This window comes from Scyliorhinus torazame, chromosome 31, assembly GCF_047496885.1.
Source record: "Scyliorhinus torazame isolate Kashiwa2021f chromosome 31, sScyTor2.1, whole genome shotgun sequence".
Lineage (NCBI taxonomy): Eukaryota > Metazoa > Chordata > Chondrichthyes > Carcharhiniformes > Scyliorhinidae > Scyliorhinus > Scyliorhinus torazame.
Window position 1 is genome coordinate 23,898,762 of NC_092737.1, and position 20,963 is coordinate 23,919,724.

The 20,963-nt window shown below is 50.7% G+C and overlaps 1 protein-coding gene across 1 annotated transcript in view; it reads left to right on the forward strand.

The window, feature by feature from the left end:
- LOC140404597 (phospholipase D1-like) overlaps positions 1-20,963 on the forward strand; it is a 131,821-nt gene that overhangs the window by 69,600 nt on the left and 41,258 nt on the right. The window contains 5 exon segments of the mRNA XM_072493198.1: positions 4,461-4,519; positions 6,678-6,770; positions 13,454-13,606; positions 18,020-18,169; positions 19,076-19,159. Coding sequence (XP_072349299.1) covers positions 4,461-4,519; positions 6,678-6,770; positions 13,454-13,606; positions 18,020-18,169; positions 19,076-19,159 — 539 coding nt within the window.

Consider the following 20,963-nt stretch of genomic DNA (forward strand, 5'->3'; position numbering starts at 1 on the left):
CAATACCCCCGCTGTGGCCTAGCCAACGTTTTATACAGTTCCAGCATAACCTCCCTGCTCTTAAACTCTCTGCCTCGGCTAATAAAGGCAATGATCCCATAAGCCTCCTTAACCACCTGATCTACCTGTCCAGTTGTCTTCAGGGATCTATGGACACGCACAGCAAGATCCCACTGGCCCTAATCTCCTACCGTTCATTGTGTATTCCCCTCGCCTCGCTAGCCCTCCCAAAACGCGTCACCTCCCACTGATCAGGGTTAAGGTCCATTGACCACTGTTCTGTCTCCCTGACCAGCCCCTCCATATCGGCCTGCCACCTCAGGCTTTCCTCCTCGTCATTTGCCACACCGCCAATTTTTGGGCCACAAAGTGTTCTGGAAATACTTGATTCCCTGGCACCTTAACGATAGCGAGCGCCTCCTCACCTTGGCGGAATCCATTGTTAAACCCACTCTGCCGCTCACACTGTCAGTCAGAAACGTATTGGTTACACTTTCTCGCTGGTCCTCGGAGTGACCAATCGGGGCAGGACTGTCGGTGACCAAAGTGGGGTGGGGGGGGGGGAAGCTGAGGCAAAGTGGGGGGAGAGCTGAGGAAAGACTAAGTGGGGGGGGGGGGCGCGGGAGGAGGGGTACAAGGGGGGCTGGCTATCCTGATTAATAAAAGGGTGACGTTCGAGGTGGAGAGGATAGAGGCAGACCCGGGAGGCAGATTTGTTAAGGTCAGCGGGAAGCTAGAGGGAATGACCGTGGTGCTGGTGAATATATATGCCCCAAACTGGGATGACGTCGCGTTTATCAGGAAGGTGCTGGGGAAGATCCCAGACCTTGACTCGCACCGGCTGATCATGGTGGGGGGGGGGGTGACTTTAATACGGTCCCGGGCCCGAGGCTGGACTGGTCGAGTGCGAGGTCGGGGAAGCTATCAGCAATGGCAAAGGAACTGCGGGGGTTCATGGAGCGCATGGGAGGGGTGGATCCGTGGAGATTCGAGAGACCCAGGAGCAGGGAATATTCATTCTACTCCCATGTACATAAGGCAGGATAGATTTCTTTGTGCTTGACAAAACACTGCGAGCAGGGGTTGAGGACACTGAGTACTCAGCAATTGTGGTATCAGATCATACACCTCACTGGATAGACCTACGGGCAGACACGGGAGTGTCCCAGCGCCCACAGTGGAGACTAGATACAGGGCTGTTAGTGGATGAGGAGATCTGTGAGCGAGTGAGAAAGGCCATTCGGGGGGGGGGGCATAAAGATCAATGACACGGGAGAGACTGCAGCTGGGGTGGTCTGGGAGGCACTGAAAGCGGTCATTAGAGGGGATTGTATTTCGATTCGAGCCCACAGGGATAAAACTGAGCGGTCGGAGCTGGACAGGTTGGTAGGAGAAATCTTACAGGTGGACAGGAGGTAACCGGAGTCTCCAAATGAGGAGCTCCTGAAGGAGCGTCAGAGACTTCAAATGGAGCTTGGGCTCCTTTCCACAGGAAAGGCGGAGGGCCAGCTGGTGAGGGTAAAAGGGGGCAAATACATGAACATGGGGAGAAAGCTGGCAGGATGCTGGCGCATCAGCTGAGGAAACCAGAGGCGGCGAGAGAAATAGGGAAAATAAAGGATTTGAGGGGGAAGACGGTGACGGACCCGGAGGCGGTGAATGAAGCGTTCCGGGAATTTTATCGCCAGCTTTACGAACCACCGGTTGGGGAGGCGGGCAGGAATCAATTCCTGGGGAGGCTAGAGTTCCCGAAGGTAAATGAGGAGCTGGTGGAGGCCTTGGGAGGCCCGATTGGGGTGGGGGAGGTGATCGATGGACTGGGGGGGCGATGCAATCGGGTAAAGCCCCGGGACCTGACGGATTCCCAGTGGAATTTTATAAGAAGTTCTCTGGGTTACTGGGACCGCTCCTGGTTAAGGCTTTTAACGAGTCCAAGGAGCTGGGAGTACTCCCCCCCAACGTTAACACAGGCATCAATCTCTCGCATCCTGAAGCGAGACAAGGCTCCGGAGAGCTGTGGATCGAACAGGCCAATCTCCTTCTTGAATGTGGATGCCAAATTATTGCCAAAGATCTGGCCACTCGAATAGAGGATTGTGTCCCGGAGATAATTGGGGAGGATCAGACGGGATTTGTAAAGGGCAGGAACCTGACATCCAACATTAGACGGCTTCTTAATGTAATTATGAGGCCAGCGGAGGGGCGCGAGGCTGAGGTGGTCGTTGCCATGGACGCGGAGAAGGCTTTTGACCGAGTGGAGTGGAAGTACCTATGGGGTATCTTAGGCATTACTGTTTGCCATGGCCATAGAACCCTTAACAATGGCCCTGAGAGCAGCGAATACCTGGAGGGGTATAGTGAGGGGGTGGAGCACAGGGTCTCTCTCTATGCGGACGATTTGCTGCTTTATATCACGGACCCGGTGGGGGGGATGACCGAAATCATGGAGGTATTAGGAGAATTTGGGCGATTTTCAGACTATAAGTTAAACATGGGAAAAAGCGAGATGTTCGTGATTCAGGCCTGGGGGCAGGAAAGGAGGCTGACGGAGCTACCTACCTTTTAAAGTGGTTGGGAAGGGTTTTAGGTATCTGGGGATTCACGTGGCCAAGGATTGGGGGCAGCTCCACAAGTTAAATTTGGGCAAAGCAGTGGATCAAATGAGAAGGGATTTTTGTAGGTGGGACCTGCTCCCACTGACGCTGGCGGGGAGGGTTCAGACGGTGAAGGTGACCGTCCTTCCGAGACGGCTTTTCTTGTTTCAGTGTCTCCCGATTTTTGTCCCAAAGGCTTTTTTAAGAAGTATGAATGTGGCGATATCGACGTTTATACGGTCGGGTAAAACCCCCGAGAGTAAAGAGGGCCCTCCTGGAACGGGCCCTGCGGGGAAGGGGGATTGGCTCTCCCGAGCTGTATTCACTATTACTGGGCTGCCAACATATCGATGGTCAGGAAGTGGGGAGTGGGGGAGGGGTCGGTCTGGGGGAAGATGGAGGCAGCTTCCTGCAGGGGTACGGGTCTGGAGGCTTTACTGCCGGCGCCCCTGTGATCTCACCGGCTCGGTACTCCACAAGCCCTGTGGTGGTGGCAGCCCTGAGGGTGTGGGGGCAATGGAGGCAGCATAGGAGACTGGAGGGGGTGACAGTGTGGTCACCGATCTGTGACAATCACCGGTTTGTCCCGGGGGGGGGGGGGGCTGGATGGGGGCTTTAAGGTATGGCAGTGGGCAGGGATTGAGAGGTTTGGGGATCTATTCATCCAGGAGGGCCTCCTGACCTTGGAGACATTAGAGGAGGAGGTTGATTTGCCGGGTGGGAACGGGTTTCGGTATCTTCAAGTGCGGGACTTTGTACAGAGACAGGTCCCAAGCGTTCCTCGCCTCCCCCTGAGGGGACTACAGGATAACGTGCTGTCAAAAACAGGGGATGGAGGTGGGAAGGTTTCGGACACATACAGGGAATTGTTAGAGTGGGAAGGGGCCCCTATCAGAGAGGTGAAGAGGAGTTGGGAGGGGAGCTGGAAACTGAACTGTGGGAATAAAGCCTTGAAAAGGGTAAATGCATCCTCGTCCTGTGCTAGGCCCAGCTTGACCCAGTTCAAGGCAGTCCACAGGGCCCACATGACGGGAGCTCGGATGAGTAGGTTCTTCGAGGAGGTGGAGGACAGATGTGGACGGTGTGGGGGTAGCCCGGCCAACTGTGTTCATATGTTTTGGGCATGTCCGAAACTGAGGGAATTCTGGCAGGGATTTGCAGATTTTATGTCGGAAGTCCTGGAAGGGGGGGGTAACTCCGAGTCCAGAATTGGCGATATTCGGGGTGTCGGAGGATCCGGGGGCAAAGGGGGGGGGGGGGGAGGGAGGCCGATATTCTGGCCTTCTCCTCCCTGGTGGTCCGGAGACTGAGCTTGCTGAGCTGGAGGGACTCGGAGCCCCCGTAATCAGGAGTGTGGGTCAGCGATGCGGTAGAGTTTCTCAGTCTGGAGAAAATCAAGTTCGCTCGGAGAGGATCAATACAGGGATTCGCCCGGAGTCGGCAGCCGGTCAGCGATTTCTTCAACAAAAACTGAACGTCAGCAGTGAGGAGGGAAAAGGGAAAGTGGGGGGGGAGGGGAGGGGGGGGGGGGGGGGAGGAACATAAGAGGCAGGGTAATGTTAAATAAGGACGGTGAATTGAGTATATGGGTAATTGGGGATAGGGTGGGAGAAGTAGGGGACGTGGTTTATTGGGTGTTGTTATTTTGGGGGCATTTTGTGCATCGACCCCATGTGGTTGTTTTAGAAATGTCAATATGTTTAATTGTGAAATTTACAAATGCTTCAATAAAATATATATATTTTTTTAAAAGGACCATCGGTGACCACTCCCACCTGCTCTGCAAATGCAATCTTGGTTTCTTCCGGGTTTGAGATTTGATTTAGTCTGCCTCGCGGTTAATCAGCCCCGTCTGTTTTTTCTCAGAAGTCGTTCCTGGACGTAAGCGAGCTCTCCTTCATCCAGGACCTGGGACCAAAGGGCTTGTAAGTGACTTGAACTCTCGAATGGCAGAGTTGAAGGGCTGGCTGATACACCAGGGCTTTGCTTCCCCGCTGGGGTCTCTGCTTTTGCGTCTCCGGTGCCCATGTCGGGAATGGAAAACCTTCGGCTCCGCTGTGTTCGTCTTCGCTCTACCTGAGCACGGTTAAATCCACGGGTGTCACTTTTTTTCTCCCCCCCCCCGCTGGGCAGGCTCCTTTATTAGTATCCCGGTTCAGATCCCAACAGTTGCTGGGATACTGGGCAACCCCGATATTTTAGTTTCATTTTGCAAGCGTGAGGATTCCACGCTCCACAAGTGATTTCACAGAAAGTAGGGATATGGTTTATGGAAACAAACTTTATTACTAACAGAGTATTAAGGTATCTTTAACTTCACACCAGAAAGGGCAGCACGGTATCGCAGTGGGTTAGCACTGCTGCCTCACAGCGCTGAGGACCTGGGTTTGAATCCCGGCCCTGGGTCACTGTCCGTGTGGAGTTTGCACATTCTCCCCGTGTCTGCGTGGGTCTGACCCCCCGCAACCCAAAGATGTGCAGGTTAGGTGGATTGGCCACGCTAAATTGCCCCTCAATTGGAAAAAATAATTAGGTACTCTAAATTTATTTTTTTTAATTAAAAAAAATTCACACCAGAAAATGGCGTAAAATGACCCCGTTATCAATTCAGTGACACCATTACCCTTAACGGCTATCTTTACTTCCATTCAAACACCAAAACTATCTCAGCTCTCAATCCACTGTTCAATACAGTTGGCTCTCGGCAAGAACTGCTTTACAGAGATGGCTGGATACTCCACTTCGAGAAAGACCGATCTTTCGACGCTGCTTTTATGAAAAGATCTGACTCCTGTCAGAACCACGCAGGAACTCTGGCTGTGTTTCTTCAGGAGCTGTGCCACCTTGTTTCAGCTCACCTTCCAATCACACAATGCTGAACTGCTTTTAAAGAAACTGCTAATCTGTCTACAGACATATCTTTAGCTGAACGGCAGTGGGGCAGATGCTGGACTTCCGCTCACAGCTCCGTCTAAAACTCAACTAACACTGCTATTCTGTAACGTGCTTGCCACCGTAGCTCGTCACAGTAATTACATCACCTCACCAAGCTGAAACCTAATTAACTCCACAGGGAACCCCCTTAATCCAAACAAAACTGCCTTAGGGGTGCCTTAATTGCACCCCTAGCTCCGAACCGTTCAAACCAGGATTCTTAAAAAACACTACTTCAGCGCTCACACACACTAAGCCAGGATTTTAACCCTTTCCTGCACCAAATACATCTTATACAATATATCTGGAATTGCCACATTTATTGCATCCTTTAGTGAGCCTCCCAGGTTCGCGATCGTGGAAAAAAATCAAAATGGCTGTTGCACCCCCGGCGAACTGCTCACGCAGTGAAATCAGCCCAGCCTCCGCGTACCTCGTTGTCGGGTCTGGCTTAGTCGGAATGCTGTGGGTTCGAGTCCCCGCTCCCCACTTGTAATCCAGGCGGAAATCTCCAGTGCAGTACCGGGGGAGCTCTACGATGTCAGGCGTGTGATCGTCAGGGTGAGATGTTAAAAGGGCTTACTCTCCAAGTGATCCCGTGGCTAAGGAAAGGCGGGGCGGTGGCGATTGCCCTGGGATCAGCCCAAGTTGCTGAATCACACGGAAGGCACTTCAACAAAGTATTTCCTTGGGTGGAAAGTACCCCGAGGTTGCTGTATAAATCCCACGGCCCACGTAGATCATAGAATTTACAGTGCAGAAGGAGGCCATTCGGCCCATCGAGTCTGCACCGGCTCTTGGAAAGAGCACCCTACCCAAGCCCACACCTCCACCCTATCCCCATAACCCAGTAACCCCACCCAACATTAAGGGCAATTTTGGACACTAAGGGCAATTTAGCTTGGTCAATCCACCTAACCTGCACATCTTTGGACTGTGGGGGGAAACCGGAGCACCCGGAGGAAACCCACGCAGACACTGGGGAGAACGTGCAAACTCCACACAGACAATGTGATACCGATTGTAGGGCATGGCGAGCCAGTGTGAGCGCGGTGAGAGAGATTTTGGCCAAGATACGATGCGGGAGGATACGGAGATGAACAGTAGTTGATTGGGGTTCAATTAGCCTGGTGTTCTTTTTTTAAACAGGGAGGGGATGATTGTGAAGAGATCTGGTGGACATCGGATTCCTGGCTTAAACTGCTGCGGGAGACACAGATTCTGCTACCAATGGTCCAAGAGGTCAGTGGCATTCGGTTCCTGCTAGACGAGGTTTTATATCCAGCAGTGTTTTCCCTCCTGTCCTGTACGAGAGGGTCAGCCAGCCAGAGGAATGTGCTTCCTGAGATTTTCACCTCCCCACCCCTCCAACTACCTCGGGGTTTAAGATAGTCCGCACCTGCACAGGGTTTAAGGTAGTCCGCACAAGCACAGGGTTTAAGGTAGTCCGCACCTGCACAGGGTTTAAGGTAGTCCGCACCTGCACAGGGTTTAAGGTAGTCCGCACCTGCACAGGGTTTAAGGTAGTCCGCACCTGCACAGGGTTTAAGGTAGTCCGCACCTGCACAGCGTTTAAGGTAGTCCGCACCTGCACAGGGTTTAAGGTAGTCCGTACTTGCACAAAGTTTAAGGTAGTCCGCACTTGCACAAAGTTTAAGGTAGTCCGCACCTGCACAGGGTTTAAGGTAGTCCGCACCTGCACAGGGTTTAAGGTAGTCCGCACCTGCACAGGGTTTAAGATAGTCCGCACCTGCACAGGGTTTAAGGTAGTCCGCACCTGCGCAGGGTTTAAGGTAGTCCGCACCTGCACAGGGTTTAAGGTAGTCCGCACCTGCACAGGGTTTAAGGTAGTCCGCACCTGCACAGGGTTTAAGGTAGTCCGCACCTGCACAGGGTTTAAGGTAGTCCGCACCTTCACAGGGTTTAAGGTAGTCCGCACCTGCACAGGGTTTAAGGTAGTCCGCACCTGCACAGGGTTTAAGGTAGTCCGCACCTGCACAGGGTTTAAGGTAGTCCGCACCTGCACAGGGTTTAAGGTATTCCGTACTTGCACAAAGTTTAAGGTATTCCGCACTTGCACAAAGTTTAAGGTAGTCCGCACCTGCACAGGGTTTAAGGTAGTCCGCACTTGCGCAGGGTTTAAGGTAGACCGCACCTGCACAAGGTTTAAGGCAGCCAGCGCCGGGCTAAGGAAGTCCACACCAGTGCAGGGAATAAGGTAGAATGCATCAGTGCAGGGTTTAAGGAAGTCCGCACCAAGGCAAGGTTTAACGTAGTCCACACCAAGGCAAGGTTTATCGTAGTCCACACCAAGGCAAGGTTTATCGTAGTCCACACCAAGGCAAGGTTTATCGTAGTCCGCACCACGGCAAGGTTTATCGTAGTCCGCACCACGGCAAGGTTTATCGTAGTCCACACCAAGGCAAGGTTTATCGTAGTCCACACCAAGGCAAGGTTTATCGTAGTCCACACCAAGGCAAGGTTTATCGTAGTCCACACCAAGGCAAGGTTTATCGTAGTCCACACCAAGGCAAGGTTTATCGTAGTCCACACCAAGGCAAGGTTTATCGTAGTCCACACCAAGGCAAGGTTTATCGTAGTCCACACCAAGGCAAGGTTTAACGTAGTCCACACCAAGGCAAGGTTTATCGTAGTCCACACCAAGGCAAGGTTTATCGTAGTCCACACCAAGGCAAGGTTTATCGTAGTCCGCACCACGGCAAGGTTTATCGTAGTCCACACCAAGGCAAGGTTTAACGTAGTCCACACCAAGGCAAGGTTTATCGTAGTCCACACCAAGGCAAGGTTTATCGTAGTCCACACCAAGGCAAGGTTTAACGTAGTCCACACCAAGGCAAGGTTTATCGTAGTCCACACCAAGGCAAGGTTTATCGTAGTCCACACCAAGGCAAGGTTTATCGTAGTCCACACCAAGGCAAGGTTTATCGTAGTCCACACCAAGGCAAGGTTTAACGTAGTCCACACCAAGGCAAGGTTTATCGTAGTCCACACCAAGGCAAGGTTTATCGTAGTCCACACCAAGGCAAGGTTTATCGTAGTCCACACCAAGGCAAGGTTTATCGTAGTCCACACCAAGGCAAGGTTTATCGTAGTCCACACCAAGGCAAGGTTTATCGTAGTCCACACCAAGGCAAGGTTTATCGTAATACACACCAAGGCAAGGTTTATCGTAGTCCACACCAAGGCAAGGTTTATCGTAGTCCACACCAAGGCAAGGTTTATCGTAGTCCACACCAAGGCAAGGTTTAACGTAGTCCACACCAAGGCAAGGTTTATCGTAGTCCACACCAAGGCAAGGTTTATCGTAGTCCACACCAAGGCAAGGTTTAAGGAAGTCCACACCAAGGCAAGGTTTAACGTAGTCCACACCTGCGCAGGGTTTAAGGTAGTCCGCACCAGCGCAGGGTTTAAGGTAGTCCACACCAGCGCAGGGTTTAAGGTAGTCCACACCTGCGCAGGGTTTAAGGTAGTCCGCACCAGCGCAGGGTTTAAGGTAGTCCACACCAGCGCAGGGTTTAAGGTAGTCCACACCAGCGCAGGGTTTAAGGTAGTCTGCGCCAGCGCAGGGTTTAAGGTAGTCCACACCAGCGCAGGGTTTAAGGTAGTCCACACCAGCGCAGGGTTTAAGGTAGTCTGCGCCAGCGGAAGTTTGGTTTTAAAGCAGCCTACCGAGCTTAAATCCGAGACTCACATTGGGAGGTTTGCTCCACAACGGAATCCACTCACACTGTTCCAGTACTAGCTCGAATTCTGGATTTGTACATTGCATTCCCAATACAATATCAGGCCATTGGGCCCATCTGCTCGGGGCTGGTGTCCCTGCTCCACACCATTCTCCCCACCCCCTCTCACTCTATCAGCAAATCCATCTATTCCTCTCTCCCCCGGGTGTTTATCCAACTCCCCCCACCCCCCCTATATGTGTCAATACTATTCACCTCGATCGCACGCTGTGGGAGTGAGTCCCACATTCTCCCCACTCCCTGTGGGAGCGAGTCCCACATTCTCCCCACTCCCTGTGGGAGCAAGTCCCACATTCTCGCCACTCCCTGTGGGAGCGAGTCCCACATTCTCCCCACTCCCTGTGGGAGCGAGTCCCACATTCTCCCCACTCCCTGTGGGAGCAAGACCCACATTCTCGCCACTCCCTGTGGGAGCGAGTCCCACATTCTCCCCACTCCCCTGTGGGAGCGAGTCCCACATTCTCCCCACTCCCCGTGGGAGCGAGTCCCACATTCTCCCCACTCCCTGTGGGAGTGAGTCCCACATTCTCCCCACTCCCTGTGGGAGCGAGTCCCACATTCTCCCCACTCCCTGTGGGAGCGAGTCCCACATTCTTCCCACTCCCTGTGGGAGCGAGTCCCACATTCTCCCCACTCCCTGTGGGAGCGAGTCCCACATTCTCCCCACTCCCCTGTGGGAGGGAGTCCCACATTCTCCCCACTCCCCGTGGGAGCGAGTCCCACATTCTCCCCACTCCCCGTGGGAGCTAGTCCCACATTCTCCCACTCCCCGTGGGAGCTAGTCCCACATTCTCCCCACTCCCTGTGGGAGCGAGTCCCACATTCTCCCCACTCCCCTGTGGGAGCGAGTCCCACATTCCCCCCCACTCCCTGTGGGAGCGAGTCCCACATTCTCCCCACTCCCTGTGGGAGCGAGTCTTTTGTGTGAAAGATTTTCTCTTAATTTTTGCTCTTCGGAGGTATACAATCATGTAATACAGCGCAGAAAGACCCTCTGAAAGAGTACCCTATCTAGGCTCGCTCCCCCACCCTATCCCGGTAAACCCAAGATTGCCACCCCAGCTTCCCCACCCAAACCTTTAGGACCATAGGGGCAATTTATCATGGCCAGTCCACCTAACCTGCACGTCTTTGGACTGTGGGAGGAAACCGGAGCACCCGGAGGAAACCCTCGCAGACACGGAGAGAACGTGCAGACTCCGCACAGACACCCGAGGGCGAAGTTGAACCCGGATCCCTGGCGCTGAGGGGCAGCGGTGATAACCCACCGTGCCACCCCCTCGAACCAAACTCTCCAATCAAGGGGACCATTTCTCTCTGTCGCCCCCCTTATCAGTTCCCCTTCCTGTCCTTAAAGGTTTGGAACAGTCGCCTTCTTAACTTTTTAAATTCCGATGGATCACGGTGTCCGAGTGGGGCAACGTTGTTTTTTTGCCAGTCCCGTGCCCAATATGGACTGTCCTTTTTGTATTTTGCCAGCTTGCTGCTCGGAATAGACCCCTCTGCGCAATTTGGCATTGTATGCAAATATTGAAAGGAATGTAATTGTACTGTATGATTGGAACAGTTCCCAAGTTGAACAGCTGCCCCGGCAATTGGTCCCTGTGGAGTGGGATGTCCCATTGCTCCTCACCGAGTCGGTCAATTGCTTCAGTCGCCCGTTACCTCTTATCTGCTCATTTTATTGGGTTTTTAAGTAAATTCGCATTTCAAAGAGAACAAAGAACAATACAGCACAGGAACAAAGAACAATACAGCACGGGGACAGGCCCTTCGGCCCTCCAAGCCTGTCCCGGTCATGATACCACCCTTGGCCAAAACCCTCAGCACTTCCTTGTGCCGTGTCCCTCTATACCCGTCCTGTCCATGTGTTTGTCAAGATGCCTTTTGAACGCCGTTAATGTATCTGCTTCCACAACTTTCCCTGGCAACGCGTTCCAGACACTCACCACCCTCTGCGTAAAAAACCTGCCTCGCACATCTCCTCTAAACTTTGCCCCACGGACCTTAAACCTATGCCCCCTGGTGACTGACCCCTCCACCCTGGGAAAGAGAGCCTGCCCATCCACTCTATCCATGTCCCTCATAATCTTGTAGACCTCTATCAGGTCGCCCCTCAACCTCCGTCGTTCTAATGGAAACAGTCCGAGTCTATTCAGCCTCTCCGCACAGCTAACACCCTCCATACCAGGCAACATCCTGGTAAACCTCCTCTGCACCCTCTCCAAAGCCTCCACATCCTTCTGGTAGTGTGGTGACCAGAATTGTGCGCAATATTCCAAGTGCGGCCTTACCGAGGTTCTATACAACTGCAACATGACTTGTCAGTTTTTATGCTCGATGCCCCGTCCAATGAAGGCGAGCATTCCGTCTGCTTTCTTGACTACCTTGTCCACTTGTGTTGCCACCTTGAAAGATCTGTGGACCTGCACGCCCAGATCCCTCTGACTTTCTGTATTCCCAAGGGTTCCATCATTCGCTGTGATGGGATTTGAACCCAGTCTCCTGGATCTTGGCATTACTAGTCTGGTGATACTGGGAGATAAATGTTTTTGTTCAACTTGTCCTGTTTTCGAGGTGGATTGTAGATGCATAGATCCTTCAGTGTGATTTGGACAAGTTGAGTGAGTGGGGAAATGAATGGCAGATGCTGTATAATGTGGATAAATGTGAGGTTATCCACTTTGGTAGCAATAAACGGGAAGGCAGACTATTATCTGAATGGCTATAGATTAGGACAGGGGAATGTGCAACGAGACCTGGGTGTCCTCGGACACCAGTCGCTGAAGGTAAGCATGCAGGTGCAGCAGGCGGTAAAGAAGGCAAATGGTATGTTGGCCTTCATTGCGAGAGGATTTGAGTACAGAAGCAGGGATGTCTTGCTGCAATTACACAGGGCCTTAGTGAGGCCACACCAGGAGTATTGTGGGCAGTTTTGGTCTCCTTCTCTGAGGAAGGATGTTCTTGCTCTCGAGGGAGTGCACCAAAGGTTTACCAGGCTGATTCCAGGGATGGCGGGACTGACGTACGAGGAGAGATTGAGTCGGTTAGGATTGTTCTCGCTGGAGTTCAGAAGAATGAGGGGGGATCTCATAGAGACTTATACAATTCTAACCGGACTGGACAGGGTCGATGCAGGAAGGATGTTCCCGATGGTGGGGGGGGACTGGACAGGGTCGATGCAGGAAGGATGTTCCTGATGGTGGGGGGTGTCCAGAACCAGGGGTCACAGTCTGAGGATACGGGTGTTATGGGCCAGGGTTTAGAGAACCCCAAAGTGTATCATGGAATTCACCTGGCCCACAACTTTTACTAGATTGTGGTATGGGGAGCACACGGCCCACTCTACAGGTGTGGGACAGCAGAAATGGAAAAGTATTTTTTTAAAGCAAAACAATGTTTATTCTATGAACTCAAGTTAACCTTTTTTACAGTGAACACCTTAGCAACCATCAATTCAAATACAACCCCCAAAGAATACAACACTAAGTAATCCTTAATAACTTCCCAAACAACATCCAGAAGACAAAATAAACACCTTTTAACAGAAGCACATCAGGTTTACATTCACTACTGAGAACATTTAGAATTCTGAATTCACCAAATGATCAAGAGATAGTCTTTTCATGGCAGAGAGATCAACAGTACACCTGCTCTGGCTGGCTTCAGCTCCAACACTGAAATGAAACCAAACAAAACACAGACACACCCAAGCTTTTCCTCAAAGTGAAACTAAAAAGAAGAGCCAGAGCTCAGCTCCACCCACACACTGACATCACTGCAGTAACATGAGCAGCCAAACATTTCTTAAAGTGACATTCTCATGACACTGGGTAGACCATTTAGGACAGAGATGAGGAGAAATGTCTTCACCTAGAGAGAGTGTGGTGAGCCTGTGGAATTTGTTACCACAGGAAATGGTTGAGGCCAAAACATTGTGTTTCAAGAGCAGTTAGATATAGCCCTTGCGGGGAAGGGGATCAAAAGGATCGAAGGTGGGATTCGGTTATTGAGTTGGATGATCAGCCATGATCATAATGAATGGTGGAGCGGGCTCGAAGGGGCGAATGGCCTCCCCCTGCTCCCATTTTCTACGTTCCTCTACGTGACGCCTTCCAACGAGGTTCGAATGTTTTGGGTTTTACTTGTCCTATTTTCCAGGTGGATTGTCATTAAGGATTCCTTCCTGCTCTACATGAGACCTTCCAATGGGGTTATCTCCTTTGTGTTGCTGTTTGACAAGGGGTTCAACGTGCAAGTTGGTAGCAAGGACACAGGCGCGAAGTATGGCGTGATGATCGAAAACCTGTCCAGGTGCGACCTCTCCTTCTGTGGCATCAGTTTGTTTGTTTGTCTTTTCGGGATGTGAGGATTCCGACCGAGAATCCCAAACTATTTTTTTTTTTTCATTTACAAAACTATGAAGATAGGAAACTTCACCCCAGGAGTTAAGACTCTGACAAATAGGTATCTATTATGTTAAACAAACTTTAATTTACACACCGAATAACCACATTAACAAGAAATAGCTTAACAATTATCAGTTAAACAGTTCTTAGACCAAAGGAAAAACCTGAACTTACTATCTATGACCACTACTAACTCCAATTAAGAAACCCAATGTAGTTCAAATGCCACTTATAAATAAAGTTATCAAAGCAGGTTTGCTTTCCTTAGCTGCATAGAGACTTTTGGAGAGAGTGCCTTTCAAGAGCAGATTCAGTTCTCTTCTGCTCAACCTAGCAACATTAGGCAAAACTGCTGTTCAGCTAATAATGCTGTAACACACCTAAAACTGCCTACAGACCTCGCTCCTCCCATTAATTACACCATCTGTATCCCACTCGGCTCCGTGATCTGCTTAGCTATGACTGAACACCACTCCCCCCATAAATTATCTACACTCCAGGGAATCTCCCAACAATCAAAACACAAATCCATTAGCTCTTTACCTGTAACCAAGCAATGGTTATAATCAATAATAACGACTCTTTGGCAGATGCACAGGGCACAGCTTAACAGGGGAAAAAACAGAGTCCCTTTTTGGCCATGTTTAGCGAGGAGACGCCAAGACCTACCCCATTATCAAACAGGACCTTTTTTTCATGGTTTCGGTGAGGCCGGACTTAGCTTAATTACTTATTTTAAATGCCTCTTCAGTTCCTATTTATACATGTCTCCCCATTCTCCCAGATCTGGACCCCCCTCATGCCCTAACTTAGCTGCTAAGGGGTCCTCGAAGCCCACCTCACCGCACCTCATTAATGGCAGAGTGTAGAGGAGGTGCGAATGGCAGAGTGTAGAGGAGGTGCGAATGGCAGAGTGTAGAGGAGGTGCGAATGGCAGAGTGTAGAGGAGGTGCGAATGGCAGAGTGTAGAGGAGGTGCGAATGGCAGAGTGTAGGGGAGGTGCGAATGGCAGAGTGTAGGGTAGGTGCGAATGGCAGAGTGTAGAGGAGGTGCGAATGGCAGAGTGTAGAGGAGGTGCGAATGGCAGAGTGTAGAGGAGGTGCGAATGGCAGAGTGTAGAGGAGGTGCGAATGGCAGAGTGTAGGGGAGGTGCGAATGGCAGAGTGTAGGGTAGGTGCGAATGGCAGAGTGTAGAGGAGGCGCGAATGGCAGAGTGTAGAGGAGGCGCGAATGGCAGAGTGTAGAGGAGGCGCGAATGGCAGAGTGTAGAGGAGGCGCGAATGGCAGAGTGTAGAGGAGGCGCGAATGGCAGAGTGTAGAGGAGGCGCGAATGCTAGAGCGCAGAGGAGAGGGAGCGATGCGCAGGGCCCGGTGGGGCACGATTGGCAATGGCCGAATCATTCCCAGCAGTTACAGTCCACAGTAAGTGTGAGCGACTATTGCAATTGTTGATCTCCGTATTGGAGCCTGCAAACTGCCTCACAGAGAGATGAGGCGCAGTTCCTTAAACGTCATCAGAAATAGGCCCAGGACAGAAAGGATAGGGTGGTAATGGGGCAGAAAACTGAGGTAATAATCGCAGGACATGGTTTCCGAGGTTAAACTGCAGGGACACGATACTGTCAACCCCACAGGAGGGTCACTGTTGACGTCTGGACGACATATGACAGGCGAGCATCCCTCCCAGTCCGAGGTTCTCGCCCAAAAGGCTGATTTCAGACCTCGGATGGGTATTTCCACAGGGCGTTCGGGGTTTTCAGTCTGATTGTCAAAGGTCCGCAAGGGTCAACCTATTTAAACCAATGGCCGACTTAGCGACAATCACGTTCGACCAGCTAGACCGGGATGTTAATTATCATCGGGTGAACACATTTGGTGGGAAAATTGCTTCCCGCAGCCCGCTGGAGATTGAATTTTAAAAATCAGCACGGAAAACGTAACATTACTGCTCCAACAACAACCATCTGCATTTGTCTAGCACCCTCTGTTGCGGTGCTGGAGCCGACCCCCAATTTATATTGGGAAACGGGACAAGAAACCACCAACAATTTTTAGATTTGTAAACTGTGAGGATAGCCTACTTAGCCCCAGGAATGATTCCACTGACAAATTGGGATTTATTTATTTTTGTATGAAAATAAACTTTATTATTAACCCAAGATTTACCGGGGAAAGCTGCTTTTCGATTAACAGTTAAACAGTTCTTCCGAAAGAATAAAGTAAGGTCTCTGAGCTCGCTTTCCGTCTATTTCTGGAATTTGAATACCGCAAAATCCACACACACATAGGTCAAACGCCACTTATGAATAAAGTTCACACTCAGTGGCTTGCAGGTTTATTCGTAGGGTCCTTGGGTGAGCAGCTTTCAGAAGTAAGTCTGGGAAACGCACCTCCTTTCTCAGAACGCAGAGCGAACTCTCAGAAATGAAACTTTAAAACAAGGCACAGGGCAGGGCTGAAAAAGAAACTTAAAAACCGACCCAGGGCAGGGCTGAAAGCAAAACTAAAAAAAATAGACCCAGCCCCTCCCGTGAGTGACGTCGCAACCTGCCGAGCTGTTAACCCCTTAATCACAGCTTTAGCAGACCTAAACCCAAGTAATTTTGATAACATTCCTGGAACAGGCATATGATACAATATCTATTTTTTAAAATCCTCCGACATTCATCACTCCTCAATGTAGTAAAATGTCCCAATTCCCTTGACAACGGGGTTGAAAACCGGGGTGAGAAGAAGCAGAATTAGGCCATTCGGCCCATCGAGTCGTCTGATCCACCATTCGATCATGGCTGATCTCATCCTGGCCTCAACGCCCCGTTCTCCATAACCCTTCACCCCATCACCAATTTAAAATCTGTCTCACTCCTCCTGAGATTTACTCGCTGCCCCAGCATCCACCGCACTCTGGGGCAGTGAATTCCACAGATTCACAACCCTTTGGGAGAAGTAGTTTCTCCTCAAATCTGTTTTAAATTTGCTCCCTCTTATTCTGTGACCTCTCGTTCTAGATTGTCCCACAAGAGGCAGCAACCGCTCCACGTCTGCCTTATCCAGACCCTCATTCTTCTAAACTCCAGAGAGTATCGGCCTAAACTGTTCAATCTCTCCTCATACGACAAACCATCTCTGGAATCAACCTAGTGAACCTCCTCTGAACTGCCCCCAATGTCACGACATCTTTCCTCGAGTGACCAAAACTGTGCACAATACTCCAGGTGCGGTCTCACTAATGCCTTGTACAGTTGCAACAACCCTTCCTTAACGTCATACTCGATTCCTTTAGCTATAAATGACAACATTCCATTTGCTTTCCTTATTATCCGCTGCATGCTCCGTTTCTGTGACTCATGCCCTCGGACACCCAGATCCCTCCGCTTCGGAGCACCCCAAAGACTCCCCCCATCTAGATAATAAGTTGCCTCCCCATTTTTTCCGACCAAAATGGCCGCCCTCACACTTATCGCCGCTAAAACTGCATCTGCCACATTTTGGCTCACACTCCGAACCGATCTATGTCCATCACTGCCCCTGTGATACTTGGATGTGTTTCATTCGTGGGAATCTACCGATCTCCGTCTTGGCCGTACTTTTAACTTCAAATCTATTGGCGGGGGGGGGGGGGGGGGGATAGAAGTTGGGAGGTCAGGCTGGAGTGTGTTAGAATTTGTGCCGAAGGAAATAGAAGCTCCTGAACGCGATATAGCCGACAACCTTCGCGTTGAGGTCAATGACTGAAACTTGGCACGCCTCGCCCGATCCTTGACTACTCTTTTTAAGCGTGGGTGTTCCCCGGTTTCCCCAAGGGATGGCAAGACAAGATCTTCCTCCTGAATGTTTAGAAGTAACAGTGGTTAGCACCGCTGCCCCACAGCCCCAAGGGCCCGGGTTCAATTCCGGCCTCGGGTGACTGTCTGTGTGCGGAGTCTGCACGTTCTCCCCATGTCAGCGTGGGTCACCTCCGGGTCCTCAGGTTTCCTCCCACAGTCCAAAGATGCGCCGGTTCGGTGGATTGGCCATGATCAATATGCGGGGTTACGGGGAGAGGGCGAGAGAGTGGGCCAAGGTAGGGCGCTCCTTCGGATGGCCAGTGTAGACGATGGCCCGAATGGCACTGTAGGGATTCTATGATGCTATAAATACCAGCACGGAGGGGATAGGCCAAAAGGACTGTTGACATGCACTGCATCCCGTGTGATTTGCGAGTCAGGGTCTACTCTCTGAGGTCCAAGGAACTTTCAACAGTATTTTAATAATCATTAGTCCAATAAAAGCTCCCCGGCTCCGACTAACAGTGTTCCCTTGCTTTCTTAACTCCCAGGACTCTGATCATTAAATGCAGCAGCTACAGGCAAGCATGTTGGTGGAAACAGGAAATAACTAATCTGGCTGAGAGGCACGGTCAGGATTTCCTCATGGAACATCGCTTTGATTCCTTCGTCCCTGCTCGCCATGATATCCAGGCCCGATGGTAACTATCGAACACCCAGCCTCCCCTAACGAGTTGTCACTTGTCACCAGTGGCATCCAAAGTGTGCACAGGCAACATCCAACATGGTCTCCTTTGTAGGTGTCGGATAAATATTGACCCAGTTAAATGGGAGTGTCCCTTTAAGAAATCTTTTTGTCTTATCACATGGCTTCGGTGATGTCATTGTGTGGGTGGGGCTGGGCTGTGGCTCTGTGAGCTTTTACTTTCGCTTTGAGTTTTGAACTGCACAGGTTGAAAGAAGTGTCTCTCTATCTTCATCTTAACAGCTGTTTCCAGACTGCTTGATAACATAAAGGAGATAATTGCTTTCTGGAAGGATTTCAAACCTGCTGTTTGGAAAGGGGAATAAGAGCATCAATAACAAGTCTTGTACCAGTAAGAATGCCGTGTGGCGGGCCACACCTTTGAAAAGGGGTTTCTGGTTTTACTTGGATCTTGTTATTGAATTGGAACAGTTAAGGGGGAATTCATTAAGGGTTACACAGATATTACTGTCGCTGTGTGGGGTATTTATGTTTGTAGTTGATAAAAAATTCTTACTGTGTGTGTTTATACAAAATGTTAACTAAATTCATAGAATAATGTTAGTTTTTTTGGTTGAAAGCGCCTAAGACCTCTGTGAATAACAGCTGAAAGGCAGGCTCTTGAGCTCACCATAAACAAAATCAATAAACAGTTGTAGGTCAGGCACTCCATAAAATACTTTGGAGTTTTCTAATCTCTTAACAGATCCCGGTGAGCACCGCGTTCGGGGGGGGAGGGCGGAGTTTGAATATCTCGGCTGGAAGCCGGGATGCTGCTCCCTGCTGGCAGCACCCTGGATTCTCCAGGGGGGGGGGGGCTTTGACGCCTCGCCCTCACGTCGGTCTCTCTCTCCCGCTGCAGGTTTGTGAACGGCAGTGCTTATTTCTCCGCCCTCGCGGATGCTCTGGAGAAAGCGAAGGAAGAGATCTTCATTGCTGATTGGTGGTGAGTCAAACCTCTTGGGCAACCTTCATTCGCGTAATCACACCGAGCAGAGGGCAGCCATTCGGCCCATCGGCCAGCCCGACGGCACCCAGGGTGCCCTTTCTAATCCCACCTCCCTGCTCCAGGTCCACAGCCTGTAGTTTAAGGTGCAGATCCAGGAACTTTAGAACATAGAACCGGACAGCACAGTACAGGCCCTTCGGCCCTCGATGTTGTGCCGAGCTTTGTCCGAAACCAAGATCAAGCTATCCCACTCCCTGTCATTCTGGTGTGCCCCATGTGCCTATCCAATAACCGCTTGAAAGTTCCTAAAGTGTCCGACTCCACTATCACAGCAGGCAGTCCATTCCACACCCTGACCACTCTCTGAGTAAAGAACCTACCTCGGACATCCCTCCTATATCTCCCACCCTGAACCTTATAGTTATGCCCCCTTGTACCAGCTACATCCACCCGAGGAAATAGTCTCTGAACGTCCACTCTATCTATCCCCCCTCATCATCTTATAAACCTCTATTAAGTCGCCTCTCATCCTCCTTCACTCCAATGAGAAAAGCCCTAGCTCCCTCAACCTTTCCTCATAAGACCTATCCTGCAAACCAGGCAGCATCCTGGTAAATCTCCTTTGCACCCTTTCCAATGCTTCCACATCCTTCCTATAGTGAGGTGACCAGAACTGCACACACTACTCCAAATGTGGTCTCACCAGGGTCATGTATAGTTGCAGCATAACCCCGCGGCTCTTAAACTCAATCCCCCTGTTAATAAACGCAGACACACTATAGGCCTTCTTCACGGCTCTATCCACTTGAGTGGCAACCTTCCGAGATCTGTGGACGTGAACCCCAAGATCTCTCTGTTCCTCCACATTCCTCAGAACCCTGCCGTTGACCCTGTAATCCGCATTCAAATTTTTTCCACCAAAATGAATCACCTCGCACTTAGCAGGGTTAAACTCCATCTGCCAGTTTTCAGCCCAGCTCTGCATCCTATCAATGTCTCTTTGAAGCCTACAACAGCCCTCCACCTCATCCACTACTCCACCAATCTTGGTGTCATCAGCAAAGTTACTGACCCACCCTTCAGCCCCCTCCTCCAAGTCATTGATAAAAATCACAGATCGCAAAGGACCCAGCACTGATCCCTGTGGTACACCGCTGGTAACTGGGCTCCAGTCTGAACATTTTCCATCCACCACCACCCTCTGTCTTCTATGTGATATGATGTGGAGATGCCGGTGTTGGACTGGGGTGGACACAGTACGAAGTCTTACAACACCAGGTTAAAGTCCAACAGGTTTGTTTCGATGTCACTAGCTTTCGGAGCGCTGCTCCTTCCTCAGGTGAATGCCTGAGGAAGGAGCAGCGCTCCGAAAGCTAGTGACATCGAAACAAACCTGTTGGACTTTAACCTGGTGTTGTAAGACTTCGTACTGTTCTATGTGATAGCCAGTTACTGATCCAATTGGCCAAATTTCCCTCTATCCCACACCTCCTTACTTTCTTCATGAGCCGACCATGCGGAACCTTATCAAATGCCTTACTAAAATCCATGTACACGACATCCACTGCTCTACCTTCATCTACACACTTAGATACCTCCTCAAAGAATTCAATCAAATTTGTGAGGCAAGAACTGCCCTTCACAAATCCGCGTTGACTATCCCGGATTCAGCTGCATCTTTCCAAATGGTCATAAATCCTATCCCTCAGGACCCTTTCCATTAACTTACCGACCACCGAAGTAAGACTAACTGGCCGATAATTACCAGTACGAATTCTTACAACACCAGGTTAAAGTCCAG